Source organism: Nanorana parkeri, unplaced genomic scaffold (assembly GCF_000935625.1).
Source record: "Nanorana parkeri isolate BGI_ZX_2015 unplaced genomic scaffold, ASM93562v1 scaffold61, whole genome shotgun sequence".
Classification (NCBI taxonomy): domain Eukaryota; kingdom Metazoa; phylum Chordata; class Amphibia; order Anura; family Dicroglossidae; genus Nanorana; species Nanorana parkeri.
In genome coordinates this window covers 1481058-1501311 of record NW_017306329.1, presented here as the reverse complement: position 1 = coordinate 1501311, position 20254 = coordinate 1481058, and the positions used below count along the sequence as shown (strand labels likewise).

The window sequence follows — 20254 nt, the reverse complement described above, 5'->3', positions numbered from 1 at the left end:
CCCCTCTCCCCCCACCCATCTCTTACAGGAAGTCTATCTAAAACAAAAAAAAAATTGGCATTAAGGGAAATATGTATTTAAAAAGTAATGAGGCTGTTGCTATTCCCTTTGTAAAATGCTAGTCGTCTGGCTGTCAGGCTGATGCAGTGACTTTCAGTACTTTGACTTGGTACAAGGATGCAGATTTGGAGCTCTCTCCTTCATTTGTATCTTCTGAATGCTCTCAGTGTGTGGGAAGTGTTGAGTCCAGAGACAACCAGACAAGGTCAATTAATTAGCGTTCTGTTACGGTGCGGTAATTCACATGCAATAACATCTGTTATGGAATGTGTTAACCAGGGCCATCCCTATAGTGAGGCAGGCTGTTGCCTCGGGCGGCATCTTGTGGGGGGGAGGCAGACAGAGCGGCATGGTAACCCTGCTGCACAATGTTTGCAGTGTGTCTGCCTCCCCCTTTCTGGCCAGAGTGTCCCAGGTTGCTAAAAGCCAGGTGAGGAGATGTGTAAGGGACATAGTCATCTCTCCACCCAGCTCTTCGCAACCAGGGATGCTCTTGCCGGTGTCCCACCACAGCTCCTGGCAACCAGTGACGTCATTGGTTGCCGGGAGCTCAATGGGGCCCACCCTGCTGCCCAGCTGGCAAAAAAGCCTTGGCCGCCCATGGCGATAACGTTTGATGCATTTTGAATGGTCTTCTAGTGCACTACATCAGATAAAAAAACATACATGACCCGTCTTTAAGCAATGCACGGTATATGTACATGCGTTGTGTCATGCGTTGGTCTTCGCTGTACAACATGCTGAGGTGCCATTCACAATAATGGCACAGCACACAAAGCAGGCGTGTTGACTTGTGTTCATTCATGCGTTTTAGGGCACCTTGCTGCAACATACAAGTGTTCCTGGGCCCTGAAGGAAGCCAACAATGGGACTTGGTGTATTTCTTTCAGTCCAGGTTCGCTTTATGAACCGCTCACGCCTCTGAACGAAGCACTGCGTTAGCCAGTGTGTCCATGCACATCGTGGTACTTAGATACGTCATCTAGGTTCAGCGTTCAGGGATGTATTTTAAAAAATCCCCCAAACCTGCGTGCTGGCCTAAAACATGTTAACGTGCATGCCTACGGGTGTCCACGCATACATTCATTCCAGTGGTTAGAATGAATGAATATTCTGGCCTCTAGAATGGAATTTAAAGCAGAACTCCGGTGTATTTTTTCTTTGCCTTTGCAGTGCGGCTAAGGGCTACTACATTTTCACGCCATCCACCGAGCTGGCTTGCTCTTAGACCGGTCCTTTTCACCTCTGCTGCAGCAGTCTAAGGTCCCCGAGTCTCATGTTCAATACACTGTGTATAGGATGTGAGGACACATAGGGACATACCATTGGGAGGAGACAGGCTGGAGGGAGCGCTGTCACAGCTGGCCGGCTAGGAGTGTTGGGTGAGTAGAACTTTGGTATTTTCAGCCCTAGACAAAAAGCAGCACCTCGCCCTTCTCAGAGCGGGAACCCCCACTACAAGGGTTAAGAAAACAAATATGCCCAGATTCCTGCTTTAAACACGTTCGCTTCTGTGCGCTCATAAATGTGAGTACTTGACGTGACATTAAACGCATTTTTCATGCTGTTTTTTTCTGCCAGCATAGATCTGAGTATTTCATTATGACTGTGTTCATGAGCCGTAGTGGTCTTGATGGGCTTTGGGCTTGTGTCGGTGGCATCAGTCTGAGAGCCTTCTCAGATCATTCAGAATTCATTGACAGGTGCATCTGACCAGAAGTTGACTTGCTTCTGACATGCATTTGACTTGCAGCTGACCTGCTTCAGGTTTCACATTCCCATAGACTTGCATAGCAATTCTAAACCTGCTAGATGTGGACAAAATCCCATGGACACAGGCCCGTTGTCTGCTTGGGTTGTGTATTCTGGGGAAAAGTGTGTTTATTACAGCTGATGGAGCAGATTATGAGGGTCTTGTTTACAGGCTTGGAGAATGAAAGCTTCCTGTTAGGGCTTGTTCACACCATTCACAGCGCGTTCCAGAGCAGTTAGCTGCTGGAACGCACTGTATCGCATACTAAACTCCCCCGTGCATTCTGAGGCGGGAGGGGGGGTGGCGGCGCAGTGAAGTCAATGGCACCGCAGCCACGGCCACAGTGCTGTGGCCCGCACCAGAACGCGTGGCACAACAATGCCTGCGTTCCGGTCCAGTGTGATCGCAAAAAATAGTGCATGCAGTATTTTGTGCCAACGCACTGGGCCGGAACGCAGGCATTGTGCCACGCGTTCTGGTCCCGGCGATCGCCACCATGCCCCCTCCTGCCCCAGAATGCAGGGGGGAAGTTTAGTATGCAATATAGTGCTGGAACTCTGGAACAATCAGCCGGCTTCCTGATTGGCTGGGAAGCCGGCTCCTTGCTCCCTCATCACAAGTGACGAGGGAGCATGGAGCCAGCTTCTCGGCCAATCAGGAAAGTGGGCAGCGTGTAATGATGCGCTGAGCGGCTTCCTGATACCGAAAGTATCAGGATAGGTCACGTGACGAGGGAGCATTGAGCCGGCTTCTCGGCCAATCAGGAAGGTGGGCAGCGTGTAATGATGCGCTGAACGGCTTCCTGATACCGAAAGTATCAGGATAGGCATTGGAGCATTTTGGTGACTACGAGTACACGCCCAAATACTCGGCATCAGCACCGATACCGATACTAGTATCGGTATCGGTGCATCCCTAAATAGAAGGAATAGATGGTAAATCTTCCAATGATGTGACCCTGCTGACCACCCAGGATTTTCCTCACTTTGAAGGGATTTCCTCTCACTTCCTGTTGTGGCTATCGGACAGGAAGTGAAGAAATATCCCCTACGGTACCCTCCCTTTACGTTATTCAATTAAAAAAAAAGTTTTGGCTTCATTTCTACTTCAACCCTATATTATCGTTTTTTCATAAAGGTCAGCATAGGTGCCGTTGCCACCTATGTAACTGTGCTAGGGCTTGTAAAGGCTGGCATGGCTTTTCTGCGGTTTGATGTGCATTTGAAATGCATATCAAACGCAGGTCATTAGATTACCATGTATGTCAATGTTGCAGTGTGGATGACATTTCCGAGAGCTTTGCATTTTCTTGGGCACAGCAGGACCTATTGAGTTGGGTTTACATTGCAGGCAAAGCAGATCCCATGCGGACTTTTTACGGCATTTTGCATTTAAATGCATGCGCTTGAACATCGCTGCATTGGAATGCAAAAGGCAAGGCTTGAGAAAAGCCCTCAGGCTAACTGATCATCTCTCGCATGATAAATGGAGAAAGTGTTGTCAGAAGAGGTGGACAAATGACTTATTCCCCAGGGGCCCAGAAGGACAAGGTGACCTGTCAGTGTGGTACAATAAAGGCACTTGGGGACCCAGGATGGCCAGGATAAAGAGCCTACCTGTTCACTGCTCATCATCAGAGACCTCAGTGAGGTTTTAGGCCTACACTACTAAGACAATTTTTAGTAGCTAAAGCGGGCCAGCACTTTACATATCCCTGACAATGCACGTGTGTGCAGAATGTCAAAACTCATCATGTTCTATTGATTTTCTTAAAGTACACTCTATTTAAATAATAAAAGGCAGGCTTGATTGATATCCCCACATATTAAAATGATTGCCAGAGTATTTTGCGGAGCAGCCACGGCTGCCAAAATCCATTTGAAGTATTGTGCAATGGCTAGAAAAACTGATAGGAATCCCTTATAAAGGCCAGGTGTTCTAGCCCTGAAAATTCCGAATAATATACAGTATGTAGCTAACCAAATCACCAATATGCTTTAGCTGAAGACTTCCAGCAGTGCTTACTTACCTTCAGTGCAGCAAATATAGCCCCTGGCACTGCTTTAATTTCAATCAAATGAACCCTCCTTGCCTCTTCTTCTCTTCCACATCCTCCCCTATTGGGCCACACAAGGCATTATCTCAAATTTGGTGGAAGGAGCACAGCTCACTATCCTCTAAACCAGTGGCCCTCAACTTGTGTAACCTCAGGACCCACATTTAGCCGTGAGCCAAATCGCACTGCAATGAAATGCACGGAATCAGGGTACCGCGCATTCTGGTGCAAGCGTACGAGCTGTGGGTGGGAGGTGCATTTGGGGTACCATTTAAATGATTGGAAATGCAACACACCTCCTACACCAGAATATATGTGCATTGCTTGTACAGCTCCCTTGCACTCCCTGTAGAGGTGCCAGGAGCCAGAATGTGATGTCACTCCGGTCCAGGCACCTCTATAGGACATGTGAGGGAGCTGTAAGCAATGCACGTATGGATTGAGCTCCCTCGCAGCCATAGCCCCATCTTATCCCACCTCAAGCTGACACTCGGTGCCAGGCAGCATATTTTGAATCGCTGCTTGGTGAGAGAACTGTCGGTGCTGTGCTAGGGGGAGGCAGAGGAGCCTCTCACCTCGGAAAGTGAAAGGCATGCGGTGACCCACTGAACATGGGGTGGCGACCAACTTTTGGGTCACGACCCACTAGTTGAGAACCAAGGCTCTACACTGTCTCCTCCCCTAGCAGCATCAACTTATTTTTCCTATTTCTACCATTAAATTACCTATGTAAAGAGGCAATCTGAAGTATGCTTACACTGTTGTATGTCAGGCTTTCTATGTCTGGATGGAAAACAAGCACATCACAATACCAAAGACTGCAGGAAATGCTTATCAGCAGGCCTGGAAATGTTCTAATGTTCTTTTCTGATCTCTGCTGATCAACAGAGCTTAGCTCATATGGCAAGACTCACTGCCCTGTGCACTCAGGTGGATGCTTCTGCACACTGAAAAGACAGTCTTAGAAAAATCTGATTGTTCCCGATGAAAAAAACACAAACCCTTGTGCATGGCTTCTTCTGGGCTGAGCGTACAAGGCATAGGGAAAAACATGATCTGCTTTTAATTCTTTTATTAAGATTGTCATAGAAAAACAAGTGTCACAAAAAAATTTCCAAAGAATACATTGTCACAAGAATCACAATATAGAACCACTGTCACATCACAGCTTAATACAGAAAACGCAACGGAACAAATAAATGAAAAGGTTCCAATAATAAAAAGGCACCAAAGGAACCAAAACATGCACTGCCAACCACCCAGATGCCTCCAACTCAATAGCTCACCAGAACCATTGGTAACTTAGGTTTTTATACAATGATAGAGTTGTTCCCTCTGTTTCTTATTATTGGAAAATGTAAAGATCACTTTCAGAGAATTTCCATTTCACTGTCACATTGTCCTGCAGTACCCAGGTGCTGCTTGTAATCATGTCAGCTATGGAATAGGTTTTAAGTGTGTCTGAATGTGTCACTAGATAGCACACAGAATACAATACAAGAAATCTGGGAAGCTTTATCTGTCCCAGGTGCTGAAAATTTATAAGTCACGTTACTATCAAGGGGACTCCCTGCACATGTAAATTGCACAGCAGTCTGTCTAATGGGAGGGGAGCTTCATAGAGCTCTCCATGGTGCTGATTCACTGTCAGCTGATCAGCTGCTTTTCAGTCCTGAATTAGACACAATCCCCAGGTCTTCAGCTGCTCAGGAACAATGACAAAATATTTCTATTTATTGTTGATTTACGTATATTCTTAGATATTTTAACACATACAGTATCTCAGCACTTTGCAGGGTATGCCATGTAAGTCCCTGATGGGTTACTCCCCTACTCCGGATCAAAGCTTGAAGGGTTGTGAGAGGCTGAACGTGATGGACATCATTATTTTTATAATTATGCCACCATTGACCTCCTCCTGGATCTGGAGCAGTGCTCACTGCTATACTGAGTCCCTGGATTCAGTACTTATAGATTAACAATTAGTAACTAGCATGCTTTTTGGGAAAGTTAGAAAAAAAAGTAAGAAGTCCTTATCTGCATCCTTTCATATGTTTCTCTAGTTCAGTCTTTTTCAACATTTTTAACATGGAGGAACCATCAAAACAAATTTCACTTCTCAGGGATCCCCTGCCAATAGTTACTATATCCACCTCTCCTGGTACATTAGTGTGGCGGCCAGTGGAAAAAATGCCCCTGACCTTGGTGGCCAGTGGGAAAAATGCCCCTGACCTTGGTGGCCAGTGGTAAGAATGCCCCTGGTGGCCAGTGGGAAAAATGCCCCTGACCTTGGTGCTCAGTGGGAAAAATGCCCCTGACCTTGGTGGTCAATGGGAAGAATACCCCTGACATTGGTGGTCCGTGGGAAGAATGCCCCTGACGTTGGTGTTCTGTGGGAAGAATGACCCTTACATGGGTGGTCAGTGGGAAGAATGTCCCTGACATTGGTGTTCTGTGGGAAGAATGACCCTTACATGGGTGGTCAGTGGCAAGAATGCCCCTGACATTGGTGGCCAATGTGCAGCTCAGTGATGATGGCACCACTACTTTTACACGGTATAATCTGGGTTTTGCAGTGGCATCTGGTACACCAAAAGTTAATGAATATCCTTTGTAGCTGAGGGGTAAATTTAAATTTTTTGTGCCTCAGCTTTACAGGATTGTGTTAAGTCCACACAAGCCGACTTTCAGCTTTGTGTTGTTAGTGAATCAGATGGCTGAACACGGGATTCACAGACTGCGCCTCCCACCCCTGCGGGCCCAGGATAACCATAGCGGGGGTTGGCGGCGAGATGGGAAGGAGACCAGCAAACATCCAGTCACCGATCTCCTCTTCTGTGCAGGAACATGGAAGCGATGATGGATTTGTCACTTCCATGTTTAGAGCTGTCAAGTGCAGATTGAGTAGAAAGGTGACATTAGGAGTCTAATAGATTTATATCCTTGATGTTTTTTGCCTTCTCACAGGCATGTCCAATATTAAGGCTTGAGATATTTTGTATCTGTTTTATCAACACTACCTCATCTTTTATATTTTACAAAAAAAAGTGTATTTTATTGTGTTTGTGTGCACTAAAGTTAATTACAGTCTAATCTTCCTGCAGATGCATTAGGCAGCAACTTACCCAGACTTCTCTATGCTTCAAGAGAACAAGTTTCCTATCACTTTATCAAAGAGCTGCCCTTCAATACAGCCATTTCTTCGTTCTTTCTAATTTGCATACTTCTTGGGAGTTAGAAGTATTAAATCCAGTCCACATAACAGCCAGGCAATTAGTGTTTTTAGATGGAGGTCACCAATGGCAGCCCCCACATTTCTACCTCTGTTGCTGCAGGGAGGTGATGGACAGAATTGTACCAGCCCTGTACTCAGAGAAAATGCCATGACTTAATTTGAGACTTTCAGTTAGCAGCTCTTCCAGTGGCCATTGTGGGAGAGTCATAATGTATCTTGTCCTCTTGAATCGTTTACCTTGGGTTGCTTGGGGGAAATACAACTGATCAGGTATACTTTTTGTTCATTAATTTTGGTGTAAAGAGGTGTTACCAATATTTATAATATCATTTATTAAAGTCACCCCATGGGATTCAAATTATTATATATTAAAGTGACACTAAACTTAGGAGTTACATCTTAAAAATGCATTCAAGGACCTTAACTAGTAACAAAAATGTATATTATTTGTGTATCACTCGGCTGTAGATCCTCAAATCATCTCTGAATTGGTGCTGACACTGTCCTTCCTTCTGGAGGGGGGCTACTTTTGTTCCCCACTGTGTGTGTTGTAAAGTAGTCACCGCTCCAAGCTCACTCCTGTGATGAACTACAATCTCATGTTTAGATTACATATTTTTATTGAGATTGTAGTTCATCACAGGAAGGAGCATGGAGCGGTGACTACTTTACAACACACACAGGGACCATGGGGAACAAAATTAGCCCCCCTCCAGAAGGAAGGACAGTGTCAGCACCAATTCAGAGATGATTTGAGGATCTGCAGCCGATACACAAATAAGATATATTTTTCTTAATAGTAAAAGGAGAACTATGAGGTGAGTGATTTCCACTCATCCTCATAGTTAGAGCCGACGTGTGACATTGAAACTGTCACTCGTCGGCTCTATTGATTGGGAAGTGAGTGAACACATACTGTCACTCGCTCACTTCCCGATCATCTCCCTGCAGAGAGCGGTGACTGTCAGTCACTGCTCCCCACAGGGATTCCCCCCTCTCTATTTCTACAGGGCTGACTGGAGGAACAGACGGGGCCTGCTGTCAATCAGCCAGCTGGGTGGATCCCAACAGTACTTTCGGGATCCGTCCCGGCTGCGGCGCTCTCAGTATATAGCGGGCAATAGCTCACTATATACTGAGCTCTGGGTCATGGGAGGAGGTTAGTATATGTCCTCCTGTGACCCTAAAGAGAACTATGGGATAAAAAGGCTACCCCATAGTTCTCTTTTAAGGTGCTTGAATGTGTTTTTAAGATTTAGCACCTGAGTTTAGTGTCACTTTAATATTAGTATTCCATTTAGTTATCTTTTTGGTATATTTGTGTTGTTTTGTTCTGTCAAATTCAGGCTATATTGGTCTAGTTTGTAGTAAATTCCTTTCTTCCCTTTGTTTTCAATTTTATTTGTAATTTAATTAATTCCCTTATCCACAGACATTAGCAATACCTCATTACCACCTCTCTGAAAAGACTAAAAATACACCATCAAAAGGCCCTCGTGTTTTGCTTAAACCGTACAGAGCGGTCTAGAACTGCACTCACCGTTCTACCCCCTTTCCTCATTTTGTAGATATTATGCCCGTAATACACTTTCTAGACGTCTGTAAGAACACATTCTGTCGGAATAGTTGATTGCGGAATCTGGCATTTACCAGCTGGAGCGCTTGTTTAGATTAAATGCCACTACTTAGCAGCAGCACGACCGTACTTCCAATCACATGTATGACATAAATCCTTCAGTTTCAACAGATTAAGCCAAACAACTGGAGTGACTGTGAGTAACATACGTATTTGTGCAGTAGCAGCTGTTGATGTACAATTCTATTGCTGCCCATTCCAGCACAAGTACATTTGCTCAGCTGCTGTGAAATTATGATCAGCTTATCACCCAGCTACACAAAACCTACAGTAATTACAGACATTTGTGCAGCAGGGGAACATTGCCGCGGTGCTGCATTTCAACACGTCACTTTTATAAATGTAAGTTGACTTAATTGCTGGGTATGATTCATGCATTCTGCAGCATATTGTAATCTCATTGCTGTAGTGCATATTTTTGGTGAACAAAGAAGAGTGTGAACGTTAGCAGGCTTCACGTCGGGAAAAGGCTCTGCCTTACCTATAGCAAATCGTGAGATTAGGAAGGTGGAGGGGAATGCAGGCATCTGATTGTTTTTTATCCATAGTGAAAGCGACCCTATCAGGCCATGTGAAAAATGGTATAGCCAAGGCTCTTGCCGATTCTCGGAGGTACTCACTGACAGTTCCGGGGAAGCCATGTAATGCTGCAGTGGTGTGTTCTTGTTAAGATCTAGTTCAGGGGTAGCCAAACTCTGGCCCTCCAGCTGTGGTGAAGCTACATATCATCATGGGTGTGCCTCGAGGAGCAGAGGCGTAACTAGAACCTTCAGGGCCCCGGTGCAAGAAACCATGAAGGGCCCCCCCAACCCCTCACCGCCATGGCACCGTGTGGTTAACAGGAGGGCTGCCGAGGTCCCCAGCAAGGCAGCCGCTTCAGTTTAATAATTTAGTGCCGGTGTTCTGTCGACCCAGTATCTGGGCTTACGCACAGACGGGATTAACAAGGAAACCGGCATTTATTTACAAAGCATTCGTTTGTAATCGATAATTGTGACCGTTAATAATATGCCGTCCATGGCAGGAAATGATGCATGGCAGTAAATGACGGATGGAATATTAACGATTTGAACTAAATACTTTGTAAATAAATCCCGGTTTCCTCGATAATACTGGTCTGTGCGCAGATGCTGAGGTCGGCAAAATTCGACTACATCAGCGTTCTTGACAGAACACCGGTATCTGTGCTTAGTATCGGGGCATTTTTACAAGTACTCATGAAAATGCCCAGTATTTGCACTGACTGGTGCATCCCTACTTAAAAATATAATGTATTGCTGGGACTTGTAGTCCTGCATAGCTTGTGCTATTTTGCATTGCTGCATAATCATTATACAGCAATGCAGAATGCCACCAGCTATGCGGGACTACAAGTCCAAGCAATGCATAATAAAAAAAAACAGCAATGCAGAATACCACCAGCCCCCCCCTTCCCCGTGCCCCCCCCCCTTCCCTGTCCAGACTTACCTGACTCTCATGCAGGACCTTCTTCCTTGTCTCGGCGGTCAGGGGGCGGGACTAAGAGGAGAGGGTCCTCACACAGAAGAATGTGCTGCCTGGCAGTGCCTGCAGCAAATTCTGCTGGACAGGTGACAGCATCTCCATCCCTGCACAGCCGCCCGTACATGCTGCGGATGGCAGAGCGGTGGGGAAGGAGCGGCACTCGGGGGGGCCCTCTACTTCCTCTCTGGGCCCACCCAACAGGCGGAACACCAGGGCCCGGTCCCAATTGCGACTGCTGCGACCCTGGTAGTTCTGCCAGTGTCTAGGAGTCATGCCTGCGGCTGTCAGAGGCTTGCTGTGCCTGATGGAACTTGTGGATTCACTGCAGGTGGAGTGCAAAGTCCGGCTACCCCTGATGTAGTTGATCTTCTGCAAGCCGGGAAGGCCACTCTCCAACAATAAATTGCTCTCTGCCTTTAAAAGGTAACAGCTATCCTGATAGGTGCCCATAGTCTTATGTAGGTACAATCTAGTCATGAACATATGGCATTTAAAATGAACCAGTACTAACTGGCAAAACATTCAGTACCATCTGATACTGACAGATAAACTGCTAATGCAGTTTTCTACGTCTGTGTATGTCAATGTGCTCACTGCTATATGATGCATTGCCCTCTCTCTGAGCCCACTGCAGCCCACCAACACATATTGAGGAAAAGAGAGAGAGAGGGTTTCTATAGGACCGAAATATTGGCCGACAAGCTGCAGTCCCATTCCAAGGCATGCAATCAGACTAATTGACAATTGTAGAATTTTCAACACCCCAAAAAACAGGATTTGAAAAGGCTTGCTGCCCTTGTCAACATCTTTATCTTTAAACTTTATGCTAAAATTTGACTAAAGGTGCATTTTGTAGCATTCAGATGTGCTGCATTTAAATTCCTGTTAAAATTAGGAGAAGAAGCACACTATTGATGTCATTGCAGTGATCTCTACTCATGTCAGAACATGTTACTGTGTTCATCTGGCAGCACTTTGCACTGATTATCTGACATTGCTGGTCTTCCCTCTTTGTCAGACTGCTGATGTACAGTATGTAGGGGACTGCAGGGAACTAATATAAAGATAAAACCGCCTACTTTTACCAGCTATATTTTTTGCATAATTGTATCAAGTAGTGTTTAATAGCTACTTTAAAGTCGTATTAAACTCTCAAACTTTTTTTCAACAATGACTCCAGATCAAAGAAATATACATTGCCCAAGAAAGCATTTCTTTACATTTTTTTCCCCAGTCATCATGGTTCCAAGTAGCTGCTACTCTCTCAGCTCGGCTTCCCTGAACTGTCCAGTACAAGCTCACAAGCAACAGCACATTCTACAGCAGCTTTCCATCTGCTATCTAAGAGGAGAAGAGTGCAGGGAGCAGGGGAGTGGATTGCCTTGCTGTACCTGTGTGTTTGTGGAGACACACACAGTTTACTAGCACACACCAGGGTGGCTCCATAAGACCCTGCAAAGGAAGGAGTTACCTTATAATAGGGTATCATGTCCAGGGCTCAGAGAACCAGCTAATTCTGCAGGAAGCTAAAACTTTAGGGTTGGTTCACACATCGGCAATCCCGGGATGCGTGTCCTGGGACCGCGCGATCGTGTGCGAGTGCACACAGCTGTTGCTGCGCAGCCCCTTTGATTTCAATGGGGTTACATCCACTCGGCAACTGCTAAAAAAGGTACATGTACCTTTATTTGCAACACATGACGCACTGCTTTTTTAGCATGTTCAATTGCACTGGCGGTATCGTGGCAGGAAACCACACAATCTGCCCGGTGCAACTGGGTTGCCATTAGAAAATAATGGCACCGCCAGTGCGATCGGCGATGGTGAGTGATTCCGTGAACCGTGCTGCCATCCGTGCGGTTTCGTGCACGATTGCCGCCTTGGTCATGGATCGCCATAGTGTTAAGTGGGCTCTCTTATGTGCCATGTACAGTTGTAGTTGTTTTGTTACTTTGAATATTCCACAGCAAAGAGATAAAACCAGGCCTTGCCTGCCACCTTGGACCTGCTTTATGCATTTCAGGACCTCCAACACTGGCATCAGTATAAAACTATATGCACGCAGTCAGGTTTTCCACTTGTCTTTGTATGCATACATTAACTTTCTTTTGTCTATTGACAGGTCCCAGTTTGCAATGAAATTCCTGGATCCATCATTTGTTCCAATTACTAATTCTCTGACACAAGAGCTTCAAGAGAAACCAGCCAAGTGGACGTTCAACAGAACAGCATTTGCACGGCAGAGGTTAGTTTCTCAAATTCATATGTAAAATGATATCCCAATTTCAGTTTGTGCTTCTATAGTAAGTTAGTTAGCATTACTGGAGGTGGTAGCTATCATATAATATAGTTTTCTCTTTGTGGATCATTGTATTTGGTTTCAGCGAACACAACAGGGACCCTCAGCCACCAAAGTCCAACAAATATTAATTTGGCCAAACTGGCCTGCCCTCTCTTATTTTTTATTTATCTTAAAAACGCCAATGTCATGGTTCTCCGACTGCCCTTTTTTAAAGATAATCATTGAAAGGTGTAAGAGAGATTTTTCAATGATTAGGTTTTGTACCAATGACTATAATAATCTCATGTCATCATGTCAACGAGTACCAAAAAGATGACTGCTTTACACAAAGCATCATCATGTGCTCTATTCAGGGCCAGATTTCCCACAAGGCCACCAAGGCCCGGCCTCGGGGCAGCATTGAGTAGAGGGGCAGCGGAGGGTGTGGAATTCCTATCGCCCCGACGCCCGGGACATGCAGTTCCAGGTTTCAGATGGGTGTTTTTTTCTACATTTAGTCCTGCTTTGGGCAAGCAGCAGGGCTAAATGTAGAGCGGGGAAGCTGCAGCTCATTTTGTGATCTCTGTAATTAGACTGCTCATCCGTCCTCCCCTGCCACCCCCCCCTCCATGGTCCACCCCCACCTCTGGCTGCCTCTCCCCCGCCATAGTTTTCGGGGTCCCCGGCAAGGTAGTTCAGGATGGAGAGCGGGGTGTAGAGTGGAGAACGTCCATTCAATAAAGAGAGCCTGTCACCTCCAAATGCAATCACACAAGGCTTGTGTGATAGCAATAGAGTTAAAGGAGAACTATGAGGTGAGTGCTTTTCCCTCACCTCATAGTTCTAGCCGACCTGTGAAAATGAGACTGTAACAGGTCAGCTCAGTAGATCGGGAAGTGAGCGAACACATACCGGCGTTCGCTCACTTCTCGATCCTGTCACGGCTCTCTGCCGTGACAGGGGAGGGACTGGATTCCCCCCTCCCCACTCTGATGCTCCACCGCTGACTGGCGGAACGGATGGGGGAGGGGGCGGGTACAGCTGGCTCTGCCTCTACCTCTCTGCTGTGGCGTCTCAGTATACCGCGAGCTGTAGCTCGTGAATATACGGAGCTTTGGGTGATGGGAGGACGCTATTTTTTGTCCTCCCGTTACCCTTAGGCGAACTATGGGGGAAAGCCCTAACCCCATAGTTCTCCTTCTAAGGAGAACTATGAGGTGAGTGCTTTTCCCTCACCTCATAGTTCTAGCCGACCTGTGAAAATGAGACTGTAACAGGTCAGCTCAGTAGATCGGGAAGTGAGCGAACACATACCATCGCTCGCTCACTTCTCGATCCTGTCCCTGCAGAGAGCCATGACTGTCACTCATGGCTCCCTGCAGGGATTCCCCCCCTCCCCTGTCCGATCCTCTAGCGCTGACTGGCGGAACGGACGGAGGAGGGGGTGGGTACAGCTGGCTCTGCCTCTACCTCTCTGCTGTGGCGTCTCAGTATACCGCGAGCTGTAGCTCGTGAATATACGGAGCTTTGGGTGATGGGAGGACGCTATTTTTTGTCCTCCCGTTACCCTTAGGCGAACTATGGGGGAAAGCCCTAACCCCATAGTTCTCCTTTAAGTGAAAAAATAAATAAATTAAAAAGTAAAAGGTGATAAAAAATAATTTTAAAAAGTTTAAAAAACATTAAAAACCAACCCTGCCTTCCCCCCAGGGCGCATCGAGGAACCTGGCCTTGGGGCAGCAAAGAGAGTAAATCCGGCACTGGCTCTATTTGTTCGTGAAATAGAACAGTTTTCAAGTTTTTAATAGGATGGAAAAGGGTTAGAACCTCGCTGTAAGATATTTGTTGTTGTCTACAACCCTATTAAGTTGAATTATCCTCACATCTTGTGTCGTTATCAAGAAAGTTAGAGGAAATCTCAGAGAAACATACAAAGTTTTGGCTGAAGTTCCTCTGTAAAAGACAACTGTAACAAAATGAGGTCATACAATTTATCGTCCACTCTAGATTTGACATGTTCCCCTTTTTATACTGTTAAACCTTTTTTGTCTGAAATTTTGCATAGCTGTATTTTGTTTAGACATTTCCACTTTGATTTTTTTGTGTGTGTTTTAAACTGCCTCATTTTTCAACACAAAGTTTGCTGCACAGAGCACCATAAACCACAAGACAAAATAATCATAGGAGATTGATGGAGCAAAAGTTAAATGCAAGTCTCAACTTCTGTAAAAGTAGAGCTTGGCCCCATCTCTTCTCACGTCCTGAGGCTTCCTATTGCTCATTCAGGCTGCCCCCATATAAAACTACTACAAAGGTAGCTCAAAGGACAGAAGGGGTGCAGTCCAACTTGATGTTAAAGGAGAACTATGACATGAGTGATTTCCACTCACCTCATAGTTCTAGCCGACCTGTGACAATGAGACTGTCACAGGTCGGTTCAGTAGATCGGGAGGTGAGTGAACACATACAGGGTTCCCTCACCTCTCGATCCTGTCACGGCTCTCTGCCGTGACAGGGGGAGGGGCTGGATTCCCCTCTCCCCGCTCCGATCTGCCAGCGCTGACTGGCGGAACGGACGGGGGAGGGGGCGGGTACAGCTGGCTCTGCCTCTAGATAGGCAGAGCCAGCTGTCACTCACGCAGCTGGGCGGATCCCGTCATCTAAGTCGGGATCCGCTCCAGGTGCGGCGTCTCAGTATACCGCGAGCTGTAGCTCGCGGTATACTGAGCTTAGGGTAACGGAAGGACGCTAGTTTGTGTCCTCCCGTTACCCCAAGGAGAACTATGGGGAAAAACACTGACCCCATAGTTCTCCTTTAACATGAAAAAGTCAAGATTTTCTATAAATCCAACTCCATTTACACTATATGATTAACAGGGTTATTCACTAAAGGGTGAAGGGTTTGGAGAAGGCCGGAGAAGTAAACAATCTAGGACAACATCGCTGATTTGTAAACATTCTCTAATTCAGCTCACTTTCCAGTTCAGCTATGTTGTCCTAGATTGTTCACTTCTCCTGCCTTCTCCAAACTCTTCACCCTATTGTGAATAGCCCTGTAAGTGTTTGTAGACACCTGGCCATCATACCTATATTAGCTTGTTGGACATCCCTATTCAAAACCATGGGCATTAATTTGGAGTCCACCCACACTTTTGTGGCTCTAATGTCCTCCAATCTTCTTAGGAGGCTTCTCTTGAAATGTCCCTGTGGAAATTTGTGCTCATTCAGCCAGAGGAGCATGTGTGAGCTCTGGCACTGATTTTGGATGAGAAGACCTGGCTTGCAATCAGCATTCCAATTCATCCCAAAGGTGTTCAGTAGGGTTGATATCAGGTGACTCTGCAGGCAACTCAAGTTCCTCCACAAGAGACTCATCAAGGCATTGATTAGGGAGCTGATTTTATGCGCAGAGGAACAGTCATGCTGGAACATAAAAGGGCCTTATGGTTTGGAAAGACACAATTGTCTAAAATGTCTTTGAATGCTGTAGCATTACCAGAACCCTTCACCGGTAACACCTGGACACATGGAAGTGTCCACATGATTTTGGTCATATAGATGTAGGTGTAATGGTCAGGTGTCTACAGTACAAACCTTTGGCCATATAGTGTATATCCGGATTTACAGAATTGTTGTGACATGTAACTTTCACTGCAGCTGCAGAAGATCACTGTTGCCAACAACCATGACCACTAGGGATGCACCGATATATCAGACGCCCAAACATATCGGCCGAAAATGGCACTTTTGGCATAATGCGGTGGATCCGTGATTTCTCTCCTCCAAGCTGGGCGCTGCTCTGTGTCCCAGCAGGAGAGAAACTGTATCAGGCGGCCGAGCGCTGCGAAAGAAGAGCGTCTCTCCTCCCACACCGCTCAGCCTCCTGCCACAGATCAGAGGAGAGCAGTGTGTTCGGAGACAGCTTGCAGCGCTGTTACAGGAGGCTGAGCTCTCCTCCCCGCACCGCTTGCTCAGCCTTCTGTGACAGCTGTTAGGAAGGAGAAGCGGGTACAAGTGGTCGCTGAGTGTATGTACATAATTGAGGGCAGAGTATGGTTACTGTATCCTCAATTATGAATTAATGGGAAGTGATCTACATCACCTCCTGTTCATTCATGATTGTGGTTGTAGTAAACACACAATGTCCTCATGTTATGAATGAACAGGAACACTCAGTATAGAGGATTCCTGTTCATTTATAACAGGGGCTGCAGAAAAAGAGATTGAGGACTCTGTCTCTAAGGACTCTGTGTTCTCAATCTCTTTTTCTATTTTAAAATTAAAAAGTTTAAAAAATAAAAATAAAAAATGTGAAAAAGTTACAATAAAAAACATTTTTGGCTTCAGTTTCGGCCTGACATTTTTTTTTTGGTTGCGTTTCGGTTTTGAAATTTTTATTTCGGTGTACCTCTAATGACCACAGTGGGAGCAATGCAAGCTCAACACACCAGTTCCCAACTGGTAAACGCTGCTATTTGACAGTGATCAGCAGACAAAGCATTATGGAACTATAGCTGTAATAATATGTCTAATACAACAACTGGGACTAATATGCTTGTTTCGTTGTGTCATTTTCTAGGCGAGAGATTCTCCAGAATGTAGACGTAATGCGAAATTTTTCTTTGACCAAGAATAGTGTACGAACTGGGCAGCTGATGCATTACGACTATTCCAGTCATAAATACGTCTTTTCTATCAGCAATAACTTCCGATCGCTTCTGCCGGACAGTTCACCCATCATGAACAGACATTACAACATTTGCGCAGTGATAGGTAACAGCGGCATCCTGACAGAAAGCCAGTGTGGAGCCGAAATAGACAGTGCCGATTTTGTCTTTCGATGTAACTTTGCCCCAACGGAAGCTTTCCACAAGGATGTTGGCCGAAAGACCAACTTGACTACTTTTAACCCCAGTATTCTCGAGAAGTATTACAATAATCTGCTGACCATACAAGACCGGAACAACTTTTTCTTGAACTTAAAAAAGCTGGACGGAGCCATATTGTGGATCCCTGCGTTTTTCTTCCATACTTCGGCCACCGTTACGAGAACATTAGTGGACTTTTTCGTTGAACATCGAGATCAGCTAAAAGTCCAGCTGGCATGGCCTGGAAATATCATGCAGCATGTCAACAGGTAAGAAATGTGCTTCTGTTTTAAATGCCACCATGTTTTTTGGACAACAAAAAGATACAGTAAAACAAAAGGTTAAAGTAGTATTCTAGGCAAATACCACATACCAGTATAAAGCCATGTCTGTAAACAATACCTCCTGCCAAGCTGATCTGTGCCTTTTTTTTCTTTTCATTCCCATTTTTTATGCAAAATGTAGCGGTCATGTGACTTTCCATGGCCGCGGTGCTGTGCATTGAATTAGACTGTAGGAGGAGGCAGTAGACATTTCAAATGTTACTCCCTCTGTAGTCTCTGCAGCAGTGCTGAGACTGCATTTCCCAGCATTTCTCTCTTTGCTTATGCTTATTAGCATGTATGGGAGTGTATGTAAGAGTGACTAAAGGAGTACAATATGGGGTGTATTGTTTAGAAGAGTACTGGGCAGAGCTGGACATGGCCAACCCCTATGATTACCGATACCTACAATGTTATGGAGGAATGCCCACAATGGAGGAACCATCCAATTTGCCACATGATCGTGAATGGATCCTTAGCTGAGGAAGATACAGAGGGCTGACAGTGCTACGGTTGGATATAATTCAATAGTGGCCAGATAGTCGTCCCTAAGCCAGAAATCATTATGAGAAGCGCAAACTGGCAAGATCAGCAGGCTAGTCTCGGCAGAGCTGTAAATCAGGTTACAGGCAAACCCAAAGCTGTAACTTGATGTAGGACACCTCCTTGCTGCATATGGTCAACATAAAATATTCATATGCAGTATTTTGTATGTCCCAGGCTAAAAATTATACAAAGAGAATGTCTTCAAAGCAACTCATTTTGCATTGTTTTCGGTATGCTGACAGTGTTTCCACAGTTATTTTCTCTAATTACATAACACTTGACAGGCGAATGGAAAAATAATTCAGTCTAGGCCAAATGCATATTAATGTAAGAGTCAATTAACTTCTTCATGTTTATCGTAGTGTGAAAAGTATATAGGCTACACAACAATAACAACATCAACCTCACTTCAGATCGGTCATTCACTCGGCAGCCCTCGGCAGCTTTGTGAATAGACGCCACAGTTTCTCTGCAACAAGTAATGCAGTTACAGGATTTGAAGAAAAAGGCCGCACCCCACTGCTATTCAGCCATATGAGTTCGGTCATCGAGTTCTATGACTAAGCCCATACAGGTGAAACGTGTTAGAGGTAGGTGGCCACTGGGTGGTGAGTACCGTCATGCTGGAGGTTGTGAGCTCTATGGATTAAAACTATATGCAGGTGAATAGCACTGTGTGGCCTTTTTCTTCAAATCCTGCAGTTGTGGAGCGTGAAGGGCTCCTGGCAAGCATCTGCATAGACCTGAGTGTCAGAGACCGGTGCTGGACAGGTGTTTCTTGTTTGTCTAAGTAATGCAGTTATATCTATAAAAAAATAAGTCAAGGCAACTGGACTTGCTGTATTTTTCCTGCAGACGTTTCACTGGTCATCCAACTAGCTTTCTCAATTCAGAATGACTGGTACAAAAATTGTCTGGGAATAAATATGGTAAATGTTGCTCCAATCCACATAATCCGTTAGTCACAACCGGGTATTGAATGCATTTGCATAATTGGAGTTAGGAGGTGTTATTAACTTTTTAAACCAGTCCTCCTCCCTGTCTAGGATGCGTACTTGACTGTCTTCAAAGGCGTGACCTTTAGGTGTAGGTATAATGCTGAATCCTGACCAGAGGGTTTGGCTCTTCTATGCTGTGCCATACGCTGGTGTAGATGCTGTTTTGTTTCACCAACATACAATTCTGAGCACTCCTCACTGCACTGGACTGCATACACAATGTTGTTCATCTTGGGTTTTGGTGTTTGGTCTTTTGGGTGAACCAGTTGTTGCCTCGGTGTATTGCTGGGTTTAAAGCAGACAGGGATATGATGTTTATTAAAAACCCTTCTGAGTTTCTCAGACACCCCAGCTACATATGGGATGACCAAATTCTTCCTTTTGTCAAGCTTTTCACCCTCACTGGTACTCTTGGCATTCTTTCCTCTTCTTTCTGTTCTGACAAAAGCCCAGTCTGGATACCCGCAAGTTTAAAGGGCCCCCCTGAGGTGTTTGAATTCCTTCATCTTGGCCTCGGTTCTGGTAGGAATTTTCTCTGCCTGGTGGTGTAGAGTCCTGATGACTCCCAGTTTGTGGTTTAAAGGGCGGTGGGAGTCAAAAAGCAGGTACTGGTCCGTGTGTGTTGGTCAACAAATTGTTGAGTGCGTTTGTCGTTTGTTTTGCTTTACCGATTTGGTACGCGGCAGTGCGGCTTACACATCCTTTGCAGAAGAAGTGTATCCAAACCTCTGTCATTGTCCTTAGTGGTGAGACAAGTTGTTTTACATGCTGGTTTGTGAGTGTGCCATGATGCCTTTCTACTGTTCTACTGTTGGTTTTCGGTAGACCTCTATTTCCAGCCTCCTTCCCTCTTCTACTGTTACTAAACAGTCCAAGAAAGCCAGTTTGTTGTTTTGCATATCTTCCTGCGTAAACTTGATGTTAAGATCCACTGAGTTGATATGGTCAGTGAAAGCCTGTAACTCTTGTTTGTGAATCTTAACCCAAGTGTCGTC

The 20254-nt window shown here is 45.4% G+C and overlaps 1 protein-coding gene across 1 annotated transcript in view; it reads left to right on the top strand.

Moving 5' to 3' along the window:
* The window catches only part of ST8SIA3 (ST8 alpha-N-acetyl-neuraminide alpha-2,8-sialyltransferase 3), a 31892-nt gene that overhangs the window by 2111 nt on the left and 9527 nt on the right, over positions 1-20254 (top strand). Inside the window, exons 2-3 of the mRNA XM_018576235.1 lie at positions 12366-12488; positions 17104-17661. Of these exons, the coding sequence (XP_018431737.1) occupies positions 12366-12488; positions 17104-17661 (681 nt within the window). The remainder of the gene's footprint in view (positions 1-12365; positions 12489-17103; positions 17662-20254) is intronic.